This window comes from Acomys minous, assembly GCF_964271855.1.
Source record: "Acomys minous genome assembly, chromosome: 15".
NCBI classification, from domain to species: Eukaryota; Metazoa; Chordata; class Mammalia; order Rodentia; family Muridae; genus Acomys; species Acomys minous.
The window spans coordinates 79,726,083-79,737,505 of record NC_140497.1 but is presented as its reverse complement, the minus strand read 5'-3'; the positions used below and the strand labels follow the sequence as shown (position 1 = coordinate 79,737,505).

At 47.2% G+C, this 11,423-nt stretch overlaps 2 protein-coding genes across 2 annotated transcripts in view; one reads left to right on the top strand and one right to left on the bottom strand.

The window, feature by feature from the left end:
- Positions 1-401: 401 nt before the first annotated feature.
- The window catches only part of HPSE (heparanase), a gene marked incomplete at its 5' end in the record, with an annotated part of 38,185 nt that continues 27,163 nt past the window's right edge, over positions 402-11,423 (top strand). Inside the window, 3 exons of the mRNA XM_084759966.1 lie at positions 402-730; positions 7,670-7,815; positions 10,244-10,369. Of these exons, the coding sequence (XP_084616092.1) occupies positions 402-730; positions 7,670-7,815; positions 10,244-10,369 (601 nt within the window). The remainder of the gene's footprint in view (positions 731-7,669; positions 7,816-10,243; positions 10,370-11,423) is intronic.
- Positions 9,569-9,742, bottom strand: LOC311585030 (ribosomal protein eL39-like 2; the record flags this gene model as incomplete). The annotated part of the gene is made up of 1 exon (XM_084759814.1): positions 9,569-9,742. The coding sequence occupies one exon, from the start codon at positions 9,740-9,742 to the stop codon at positions 9,569-9,571; it is 174 nt and encodes a 57-aa protein (XP_084615940.1).

Below are 11,423 nucleotides of genomic sequence, written 5' to 3'. Positions count from 1 at the left end.
ATTTTCAAGCCACAGTGGGATACCCAAGAAGCTGATCTCGGCAGAGGACACCCCAGGTTAGCCAGATTTTGGCAGGCTCAAGTGACAAATGCCTTAAAGCAGGTGGGAACCAGGGTAGGGGCTGGCTGAATCCTCGAGGGGGGCTAGAAGAGGTGACACTGCACACGGGACACCAGGAAGCTAGGTTCCCACCCCAGCACAGCTCTAGGAAGTTCCTTTCCCAGGCCTCCCAGGATCTTGGATTCTGGCCACCTCCGCACCCTTCGGATGGGTGTGGATGTTTTAAAAAGTGGATATGACCTCCTCCAAGGGAGAAGCCAGCACGGAAATGGGAGAGAGCGCAAAGGAGAGGGCGGAGGAAGAGGGTGCTAGGGGAGGGACGCAGGGGAGGAGCGGGAGGGATGGAGCGCGGTGGGAGGGTTCGGAGCACTGGCAGCGGAGGCAGAGCAGGACCCGGTACAGGGGGCGGGAGCCAGCGCTTGAGCCCAGCCAGCTCTCACGGAGGCAGCGGGCGGTCAGGTGGGATGCTGCAGCTGCTGCTGCTGCTGTGGTTCTGGGGGCCGCTCGGTGCCCTGACCCTGGGCGTCCCAGCGGAAACCTCGCAGGCCGAGGACGTAGTAGACTTGGAGTTTTCCACGGAGCGGCCACTACAACTGGTGAGCCCCTCTTTCCTGTCCATCACCATCGATGCCAGCCTGGCCACAGACCCACGGTTCCTTACTTTCCTTGGGTAAGTGCAGCCAGCAGCTCCCTGTCTTCCCACATTCTGGAGGGCCAGCCACTCTCTTTGCTTTGCTGAAACAACTTTTCGTTTGGTCTCTGGAGCCAGAGCTTCCCTCCCATGTGCAGTCAACCCCCAAAAGCTTTTTCCTGTTTCATTTACTCAGCGCTGCTTGTTGCCTGGGCACCAGCCAAGCCCAGGTATTAAGAGGAGATTTGCTTGGGGGGGGGGGGGGGGGACGGGCGGGGAGCCGTCACAAGCCCTAGCATTTCAGCTGGAGCCTTTGAACTTGCTTCAACGTTGGACCCGTAAACTGGTGCCCTTTAAACTGGGTTAGGAATTTTTGCTTTTAAAAAAAAGAAGAAGAAAGAAAAGTTAGACAGGGGAAAACCTCTGTGGAGAACAACCGCTCCTCCTCTTGCTGCTTTGAAGCATTTACATTTTACCGCGCTGAGTGTAACTCAGTTGATGGAGGGTGTGACGAGCATGTAGGAAGCCCTGGGTTCCATTCCCAGCGACTTGGGATCTCTGGCTTGGTGGCATATGTTTGCATCCCGGCGTTTGGGAAGTGAAGGTAGAAGGATCCGGAGCTGAAGGCCATCTTTGGCAACAGAGCAAGTTTGAGGCTGGATGGAACTAAATGGGAGGTAGGCAGAGAAGCAGGGGTGAGGGGGGGGGGGAGAGAGGAGAGACTGAGACTAATTGGAAAAAGGAAAGGGATCAGTGGGAAGGGGCAAGAGAGCACAAATGGGGGCGAATAGGATCAAAATACATTTTATACACGTTTGAAATGTCAAGCTGAAACCCCATTATTATGTATAATTAACATATGCTAATAAAAAAACTTTTTAAAAGTATATGTTTCTCCAAGATGAGGGTGTAGACAGGATGCTGCTTCGTCAGCTGCAGAGTTAACCCCCTTCCCTGGCCAAACACAGCTTTTACTCCTGCTCTGTGAGTGCACATTGTCCCCCGAGATGAAAGACTCCAGCCGCAGCCATAGGTCCTCTGAACCAAGGGAGCCTCCTGAGATGCCCATATCGTTTGTTGTTTTGAGGCATTGTGTAACCATTAGCTCAGGCTGGCCTTGAACTCATGATCCGCCTGCCAGGGTCTCTTTACCAGCCCTTTACACCACCATTGTCAAAGGCCTAGACATTGGTTGCACGTCCTGAGCCCACATTATTGGGGTCACTGTCAATTTTACACAGATTCCGATGGCTAAGAGTCCGGGAGCACAACAACCCTGTTTTCCCAAATCTGACTCATTGGATTTCTATGAACCCTTGATGAGATGATAAATACTTCCTGCAGTGTTCGAAGGTTTGTTTCTTCCTGCCTAGCACACACACACAAAATCACAGGTTCAACCCCCAACATTGCATAAGTGGCTCATGACTCTTAGCCCGGCATTCCGGAGCCACAAGGAGGATCAGAAGTTCAAGGTCAGCCTCGGCTACATAGCAAGGCTAGCCTGGGCTACATCAGACTTTGTCCTTCAAAATAAATAAATAAATTTAAAGTCTGGGTGTGACAGTGAACACTTTTCATCCCAGCATTTGAGAGGCAGCAATGAAGAAATTGAGGTTATGGGAGATTAAATAATTCACCCATGTCAATCGGCTAATAAATAAAGGCAATATTTGAAGCCAGATTCTGATCACAAAAACAAAGGTATACAAGAAGAAAACAAGCCAGTTATTAGAAGTAGGACAGGGAATGTTTAAAAAAAAAAAGATTGTCTAGAAACAAAATGATAGACTGATTAAAACAAACAAACAAACAAAAACAAAAACAAAAACCCTACCATTAACATACAAATAGGAGATTTGGGGCCCAAAATCTCTAAGGTGCCTCCAAAGAGGTTTTCCCAGATGAACTTGGATGGTATGAGTCTGCTACAAGCTCTAGGCAAATGGAAACAGATCTCTCTCACATTTGTAACCAGAAAACAGTGTGCAAAATTTAAATGTTAATCATAGAAGATTCTAGAATTGAAAAGGAACATCTGTTAAATTTCTCTTCCCTGGGGAAATTATTCAAAATATATCCTCAGCCTGGATTAGCAAAGAATACCAAGAAAGCCCCGTCCTAGACGCGATATGCAGGAGAATTACCATGAGCCTCATGTACAGGGCACGGATATAATTTTAAAACTTTTTGGTAAACAGATCACAAAAAGCAAAAAGGCCAAGTGTGATTGCTAGCTACAGTCCTACCACTTGGGAAGCAGAGACGAAAGGATCACACATTCAAAGCTAGCCTGGGCTACATAGTAAGCGTGCCCCTCTCCTCTCCCAATAGCACAACACCAAAAAGCAAACATAAACAGTAAAAAGAAGTGAGTGAGCACTGACATTGGGCAGTGCCGGGGGGCTGAGTCCAGGGTCTTGCACACTAAACGGCTGCTCTGCCTCTGAACTGCATCCGCAGCCCGGTATAAAAACAGTGTGAGGTAGTTCACGCTCCCTCTCTGAAATCACACCTCCATAGTCTTGTGATTTATGTTTATATCACCAGAGGCTAGTGGCTACTGTATGAGAGAGTGCAACTCTGCTAGAAACAAGCCACCGACACACACACACACACAGCCATAATTTCCTCATTACGATGAGACAGTATAGTGTTGAAGAGTAGAAGAAATCTACAGGACAAAAGTGGCATTGGACAACAAAACAAAAAAATGCGGTTCTTGGCTTGCTTTGCATAGTAATTTGCTTCTTTTCCTTCAGTAAACATAATTTTGCCATTTCGATAACTAGTCATCCATAATATTAATAGTTGAATTCCATATCATCATTGACAGCTGCTTTCTGTGTTTAGAGATGCATTTGTTACCAATGCGAAGTGAATGCTTTAATACCCCCATTTTATTGGTTGCGTTTCTGTTGCTGTGATGAAATACCACAACCAAAGGCAACGTGAAGAAGAAAGTTTATTTGTATTTACTGTTTCAGAGAGAGTCCATAATGGTAGAGGAAGAACGGCAGCAGATGGCCAGGAAATAAACAATGAGGGAAAAGAGCTTCCGGAAATGGGGGGAGGCATATCTCTCAAAGCCCAGCCTTACCTCCTAACCCTCCTCAAACAACAGGGTCCTGAGGGCAGGATCCTGGAGGCAGAAGCTAATGCAGAGGCCATGGAGGGATGCTGCTTACTGGCTTGCTCATCATGGCTTGCTCAGCCTGCTTTCTTATACAGCCCAGGACTATCCGCTCAGGGATGGCACCACCCCACCGTGAGCAGGGCTGGCCTCCATTAATCACTAATTGAGACAATGTTTCATGGAGGCATTTCCTCAGCAGAGGCTTCCTCTCTGATGACTCTAGCTTGTGTCAAGTTGACACCCCTGTGAGACATTTCTCATACGAACCACCAGAGCCACGTTGGACAGGGCCACAGGTGCCCTTGTCCATTCCAGAGAGGAGTACTTTGGACTGGAGACAGACAATTGAGAACAACCCTTCCCTCCTAAGCCACCCCACCACGCTCCCTGGACCCTGGAGCTTAGTAACCCTGTTCTCGTTCTCATAGTGTAAATCCTTCACACGTACACACACACCCACGCCCTAGCTAATTCAAGACACTTCCCAGAAGCCTCCTCTTCCCCTGTAGACCTGTTGAGTACAAGCTGCACATCCTCTCATGCTCCATTCCTGTGCCTAGCCAATGGTTGGATGCAAGTTTGCTGCAGTTCAGACACCACCACCCCCCACCCCACCCCCCCACCCCCTCCCCCCACCCCCCCCCCACCCCCGCTCGGCTCGTTACCTTCGGTGAATCAGCCTAGCTCCTTTTTTATTAGATTGCGTATTTATAAAGTGAGAATAATAAGGACCCTACGTCACTGTGATATTAGGACACTTAAGTGGGGGGGGGGAGGGGGAGAAAAGTCCTTCCAACCTGCCTAAAGCGCTGGATGAAATGGATGCGTATTGGAGACTGTTGCGGGGACACCGTGTGAGGCTCCCCTCCAGCGCCTATTCAACCTTTCTCATGCACTCCCTTTTCTCTATTCTCCGTATTGATTAAAATCTGGCACTGCTCTCGGTGCCAAGTCCCACTATTATCTTAGGTGACATCAAGTTTAGCTGAGGAACAAGCCTCTCAATTTCCCCCCATCCTGGCCCTCTTGGGTAATTGTTACTCAGTGTTGGGCCAGTTTGCGTCACTCCGTCACCTGAGTCAAAGGTGAGCCCTTCTCATCAATGCCACATTCTGCGGCATCACACTGGTACATAGAGAAAGGCTACGGTGAAACTGTTTACAAAGTGGAAACCGGCAAGCATTGAGAACCAGGGTGCTATTTTCTTGACGGTTGGTCTTAGCACGTGCCACTCTCCTCCATTTCTACCTGCAAACATCACGTCCATGCCCTGGCTCTCCCCATCCCTAGTGAGTGGCATCACTTCTGTATGTGAAAACTTGAACTTCCACCTTCCTGCTCTTTGATCACAAATCCATGCCTTCACATAGTAGCAAAAGTAAGTTCTCACGTGTCTGCCTTTTTAAAAGTCCCTCCCCGGAGCTGGGCATGTTAGTGCACACCTGTAATTCCAGCACTCAGGGAGGCAGAGGTAGGCAGATCTCTGTGAGTTCAAGGCCAGCCTGGTCTACAAAGTGAGTCCAGGACAGCCAAGGCTACACAGAGAAACCCTGTCTTGGAAAACAAACAAATAAACAAACAAAACAAAGACAAAAACAAAAATCCTCCCTGAGTAGTTGCCTCTTCTCTCTACTTCTTCCATGTTTGAGCAACCCTTTTGTGACAATGACCTTTACCTCTCCCTCATTGCTTTTGCTGAAATGCCAACTGTCACTTAGTCCAATCCTGCTTCCTCCCTTTGGAATCTCTGGGGTGGCCCTTTAAGTCTGGAAATGGAAATATAATAGCATCTAGTGCATATTAATAAGCCACCTCGGCGTATGTGTCAAAGAGAAGCAATGTATTTTTGTCTTAAAGGTAAAACAGAAACACCTGCAGGCTGTTTTGTTTTGTTTCTTCTTGACAGCCTCCTCTGGAAAGAGAACAGCTGCCTCACACTTTCTTTTATTATTTCCATGACACTATGGCGGTGGGGTATTTCCCCTTATTTTCCTGCATATGATTGAAATACTGTGCCTTTGATCAACTTAGTTTTTATGGCAAGTTCTGCAGCTGTGTTAAATCTGCTTTTTTTTTTTTTTTTTTTTTTTTTTTTTGGTCAGAGGGCATCGATATTGTCTTCTAAAAGCACAAAAGATACTTCACTGCGAAGGACACAAACAAAAGGTCCTTACTAGCAAAACTCTGAGACATATGGCTTACTTTATGTGGCAATGGCCACAGCAATGAGTTTTAATGTCATCTTGTCCAAAGGCAGTCATTGGCTGGCCTCCCCTTGCCCTTCCTCAGGCTGTTCTTCTTTGTTCATTCACTTAACAAATACTGGCTGAGCACTGCTGTGTGCCAGGCATTCGTCTAGGCACTGCGAAGAGTCTGTTCGACCAGACGATATTGCGTTTCAGCCGGAGGCCACTCTGGGTTTCTGTGTTCAGACTCTTAACTGGTCCCAGATCTGAAGCTGTGGCTGGGACTCTGGGTTCATATGTCAAGTAGGGCGGGGTGGGTGGGCAACTCTTGAGGCCTCTCAAGTAGGGTTGGGAGTCTGGCTCCACCAGAGGTGGGCAGAGGCGGAACGAGGGACATCGTGGGTTCGTCAGCATGGCTGTGAGTCCCAAAGGGATGAAGATGGCCTGGGAGTGGGGGTGATGTGAGTAATGGTGGCAGGACTAGGGACAGAGAGATTAGAATAGGGAAGGAGAAGGAGGGCACAGGTAGCTGCCAACCGTGGGGTTCCTAGAAGACATCAAGTCTGAGGTCTAACCATGACTTTATACTGCGGAGTCTAGGGGACGCATCCCCAGCCTAGATGTATTTCTTGCATTCCAGTCACATGTGTGGCCTGTGAACCTGTGGGTTTGGTGTCTGTTTTTGTATTAGTTAGTTTTGTCAACTGCTGTGATAAAATGGCTCACAAAACCAACTTAAGGATCAAAAGGCTTGTTGCAGCATATTGTCCATCACGTCAGGGAAGTGATGGGGGCAGGAGCTGGAGGCAGCTGGACGCATGTCCTCTGTGCAGAGACCAGAGAGATGAATGCTCACTTTCTCCTTTTTATTCAGTCTAGGGCTCCAGCCCATGGGGTGGCATCACCAAAATGTAGGGTATATCTTACCTCCTCCATTAAACTTTTCTGGAAATACACTTGTACACACACCTGGAGATGTGTTTCCATGGTGATTATAAACACATCCACCACAATTTTTTTTTTTTTTTTTTTTTTTTTTTTTTTTTTTTTTTTTTTTTTGGTTTTTCGAGACACGGTCTCTCTGTGTAGCCTTGGCTGTCCTGGACTCACTTTGTAGACCAGGCTGGCTTCGAACTCACAGCGATCCGCCCACCTCTGCCTCCTAAGTGCTGGGACTAAAGGCGTGCGCCACCGCCGCCCGGCTTAGCCACCACAATTTCTACAGGTTCTTCTGCCCTTTTCTTCCTCCCATTTTTCCAATCTATGGCCTGTTCCTCTTCTCGGCAATGGCAGTGCCATCTTCCAAGGTGCTTCCCCAAAACCCACCCTTAACCCCCCTTTTAATCTAGCTAATTTCTATGGATAAGTATGTCTTGAACTGTGCACCTCTCTCTATAGCCCAGAGGCAGATAGTAGTTAGAAAATAAAAACTGGACCCACCCAGAGAGAAGGAAGTGAAAATGCTTAACTGAGCTTTCTCAGAAAATATTAATTATGCGCTGGAATGGTGTCCCATGCCTATAATCCCAGCATTCTGGGCACACAGGCAGAGAGATCACAAGTGTGAAGCAAGCCTGGGCTACATGGTAAGATGTCTCAAAAAAGACTGAAATAATAACAATTACTATTATGCTTTCTTGCTTGTCTTCGTAACAGTACTCCAAGGCTTCGTGCTTTGGCCAGAGGTCTATCTCCTGCATACTTGAGATTTGGTGGCACCAAGACCGACTTTCTTATTTTTGATCCCAAGAAGGAACCAACTTTCGAAGAAAGAAGTTACTGGCAATCTCAAGTCGACCATGGTAAAAGTTTTAAAAGATTATATATTTCAGTTAGCCTGTGTCAGTCATAAGACTGCTTAGAGAAAAGGGTGGTTGCTCGGGCCTGACTATTAGGCAAGCAGAGGACATCAGAGAGAAGAAAAAGCTGGGGGCGGCCTTCTTCTTCTCAAGTCTTCGTGACTGGGGAAGCATCCCAGATAGGGCGTGCTGGGCATAACTAGGGGTTACAAACAAACAGTGGTTGTAGCTGAAATAGCTGGGTGGAGGCAGCACGTGGGTAGAAACAGCCAGGCCAGGGAGTACTTAGAGGTAGCAACATAGCCATAGACCAAAGCACTTTATTATGTAAGGAGAACGGGAAGAAGGTGAAACAAAGAAATGGGGGGGGGGGAGACACACACACACACACATACACACACACACACACACACATACTTTCACCCCAGCATGATTTGATTTACTGGGTGTTGCTTCTGAACTTTACAGACTATCCTATAACCTGGAGTGATTTTGAGTGATGGGGTCTCAGGGCCTCGGCCTTAGATTCTGTCTTTAGCAAGCTCATCAGATGGCTCTGATATGGAATCTGTGTGGACCTCACCTTGCTGGTCCTGAGGATTTGTCCATGACCTTCAGGAGTGTTTCGAAACATTAGAAGTCTGTTAAACTGCCGTCCGAACAGTTGTGAGGTATATTGTATACCTCTTCGTACATATGTGTATGCATATGTATTTTGTCTGTTGTTGAGTAGCATTTAACTAGTTCATAGATTACATATTCCTTTCTGCTTACTTTCTCCAGTGAGAAAGTATTCAGTTGGTCAGCTACTGGCCCCAAACCGGAAGCACAGTAATTAGAAAAAAGCAGAAGGAAGGTATGGGGGCCTCCTTTAATAATAAGCTCCAAGTGTTTGCTCAGCCTGGCTCTTGCCCACCAGCCATACGCGTTCCTGATTTTTTTTTTTTTTTTTTTTTTGGCAATCTGGCTTTTTTTTTTTTTTTTTTTTTTGCTGCATTCATAACTTAAATTTAGATGGAACACCAACCTTCGCACCTCACTTTTCTTTATCCTGGGACTAGTGAGGAGGCTCTCCAGGGTCCCCAAAGCTCCTCTGAGAGATCCTTTGTGAGCACTGGGATAGAAAAGGGACTCTGTCAGCCAGTCACAGGGTGGCTTCCCAGGAAGGAAGTCATCAGCTGGTCGGCTGGCTCTGGCTGCATGCACTGGCACCCTTGCTGTCTTGTGATAAAGCAATGCAGGCTTCCTGGGAGGAGAGTTGGGGAAAGCTCCAGAAGCCTGGCTAGTACCAGCCTGGAAGGGAAAACAGTCAGTAGTTTGCCAGTTTGCGCCCTGTAGCTGTAATTCATCAGAGAGGAACTCACTACAAAGCAAATACCATCTAGGTATAGCAACTTTGTATGTGTTTTGATTTTTTTAAAAAAAGTGTAGGGGCGTTTTGCCTGCATATATGTGGTCACCACGTGTGTGCCTGGTGCCTGAGGAGGTCAGAGAAGGGTTGGATCCCCTGGAACTGAGTTCCAGACAGTTGTGAGCCACCACAACTGGGATTTGAACCCAGGTGATTCTGCAAGAGCACCAGCTGCTCTTAACTGCTGAGCCATCTCTCTAAGCTTTTCTGTTTTTGTTTTCTGAAAGGTTCTACCTTTTATGACTGGACAAACCACACCGCCAGTTTAAACATGACCAAGTCTCCAGATTAAAAATGTCAAACTCCATTTGGTAGGCTGACCGATGACCATAGAAACCCTCAGTCTTACCATCCTGTGAATCCTAACAGACCCAGCTCCATCCTCCTCCAGTGTCTTCTCCCCGAGTCCCACCTGATTTTGTTACCAGCTTTCATCTGAATCCACTGAGCAATCAAACACTTTTGCTTTTGTTTCTTGGCCAGGAATCGCTTGATTGTGAAAGTCTTGTGAGAAGACATGTGAGAAGCTGAGTCAGATGTTCTGTTTTGTTTTTAAGACGGAGTCTTGCTATATAGTCAAATCTGGCCCCAAATTCATTCCAATTCCCCTGTCACCGCCCCTGACATCCTGAGCTGACAAGTGTGTGCCGCCACAGTCAGCTATGTTTTGAAAAGGAACTTTCATTTTTGAGCTGAACTCTGACCTCCACATCCAATTCTCTGGTCAGTTCAAGTGCAAAGGGGATTTCTGGATTAGTAAACTATCTGAGATATGTCCGTGTCCGTAGACACCCAGTGTTTCCTTGGGGAATTTGTGCTTTGCTTTCTTGGTAGTCATTAGTTAGTCAACAAATGTGTCCCACGTAACAGAGTCTACATTTCTCTGACCTCGTGTACTTAATAACCAGAAACCTGGTAATCACCTGCCTCAGCCACACAGCAGTTGGCTAACCATCCATGTTGGGTTTCAACCTTGTTGCTGTGAAAACGGTCTCCCCGAGTTCTCTCTTCCTCTTGCAGATGTTTGCAGGTCTGAGCCGGTCTCTGCTGATGTGGTAAGGAAACTCCAGACGGAATGGCCTTTCCAGGAGCTGTTGCTACTGAAAGAACAGTACCAAAAAAAGTTCAAGAACAGCACCTACTCAAGTAAGGAATGCTAGGGACTGCGGGTGTTCTAACACAGCAACATACAAAGCTACACAGTGTTTAAGTACTATCAAGACTTCATGAGGAGCCTGGGGTGGGGGTGGGGGATGGCAGGGGTCCCTGCCGTGCAAACATGAGCATCCCCAGCATTTACATAAACACTGAGTAGTTTTTGTTGTCTGTTTTGGTTTATTTGGTTTGGCTGGTCTGTTTTCTTTAATGTAAGTAGCCCAGTACTGAGACAGGAAGCTCCCCTGAGCCAACTCTAGTCAATTAGTGAGTTTCAGGTTCAGTGAGAGACCCTGTCTCAAAAAACGAAGGTGAGCGCTGGTGCAATTTAGAGCAGTTAAGATGGCTCAGTAGTTAAGAGCACTGGCCGCTCTTCCAGAGAACTGGGCTTGATTCCCAGCACCCACGTGGGTGACTCGCAACAACCTGTAACTCAAGTTCCAAGGAATCTGGCATCTTCTTCAGCCTTCTGTGCACCAGGCACCCATGTAGTCGACCTCTGGCCTTCATAAGCATGTGCATACACATGCACCTGCACACATAAGCACCCATGTCTCCACGCCCAGAGTCGATGAGATAAGCTGGCTGAAGGCTCTGTGACAGAGCACACTCTGAGCACATGTGAGGCTCTGGCTATAATTGGCGAGCATCGGGAAAGGAGGAAGAGAATTCATGGGAGACCTTGAACCCAAAGCTTCTATGGCTTTCCCTTGACTTCTGACTTAGGCAGCCAGCCACAGAGTAGGACTCGGAGACCAACCATGGGAGTCGAGACAATAAATATGGTTTTTGTGAAAAAGGTAAAATACGGACGTGTAAAATGTAAAACTCACCCGCACTCCCTTGTTCATCTGTCTCTGCTTTTAGAAGCATGAAAGACCACTACAAGTTGAAAAAATCCTGAGTCTGGAAGTCCAAAATTTGAAATCCTCCAAAGTCCCCTGTTTTATTAGAGCCGAGCGGTTGGTAAGGGTTATAGAACTCCAAAAGTCAAGACCTGTGGAGTCTGAAACGCTCTGGATCCAAGCATTTGAGAGAAATATTT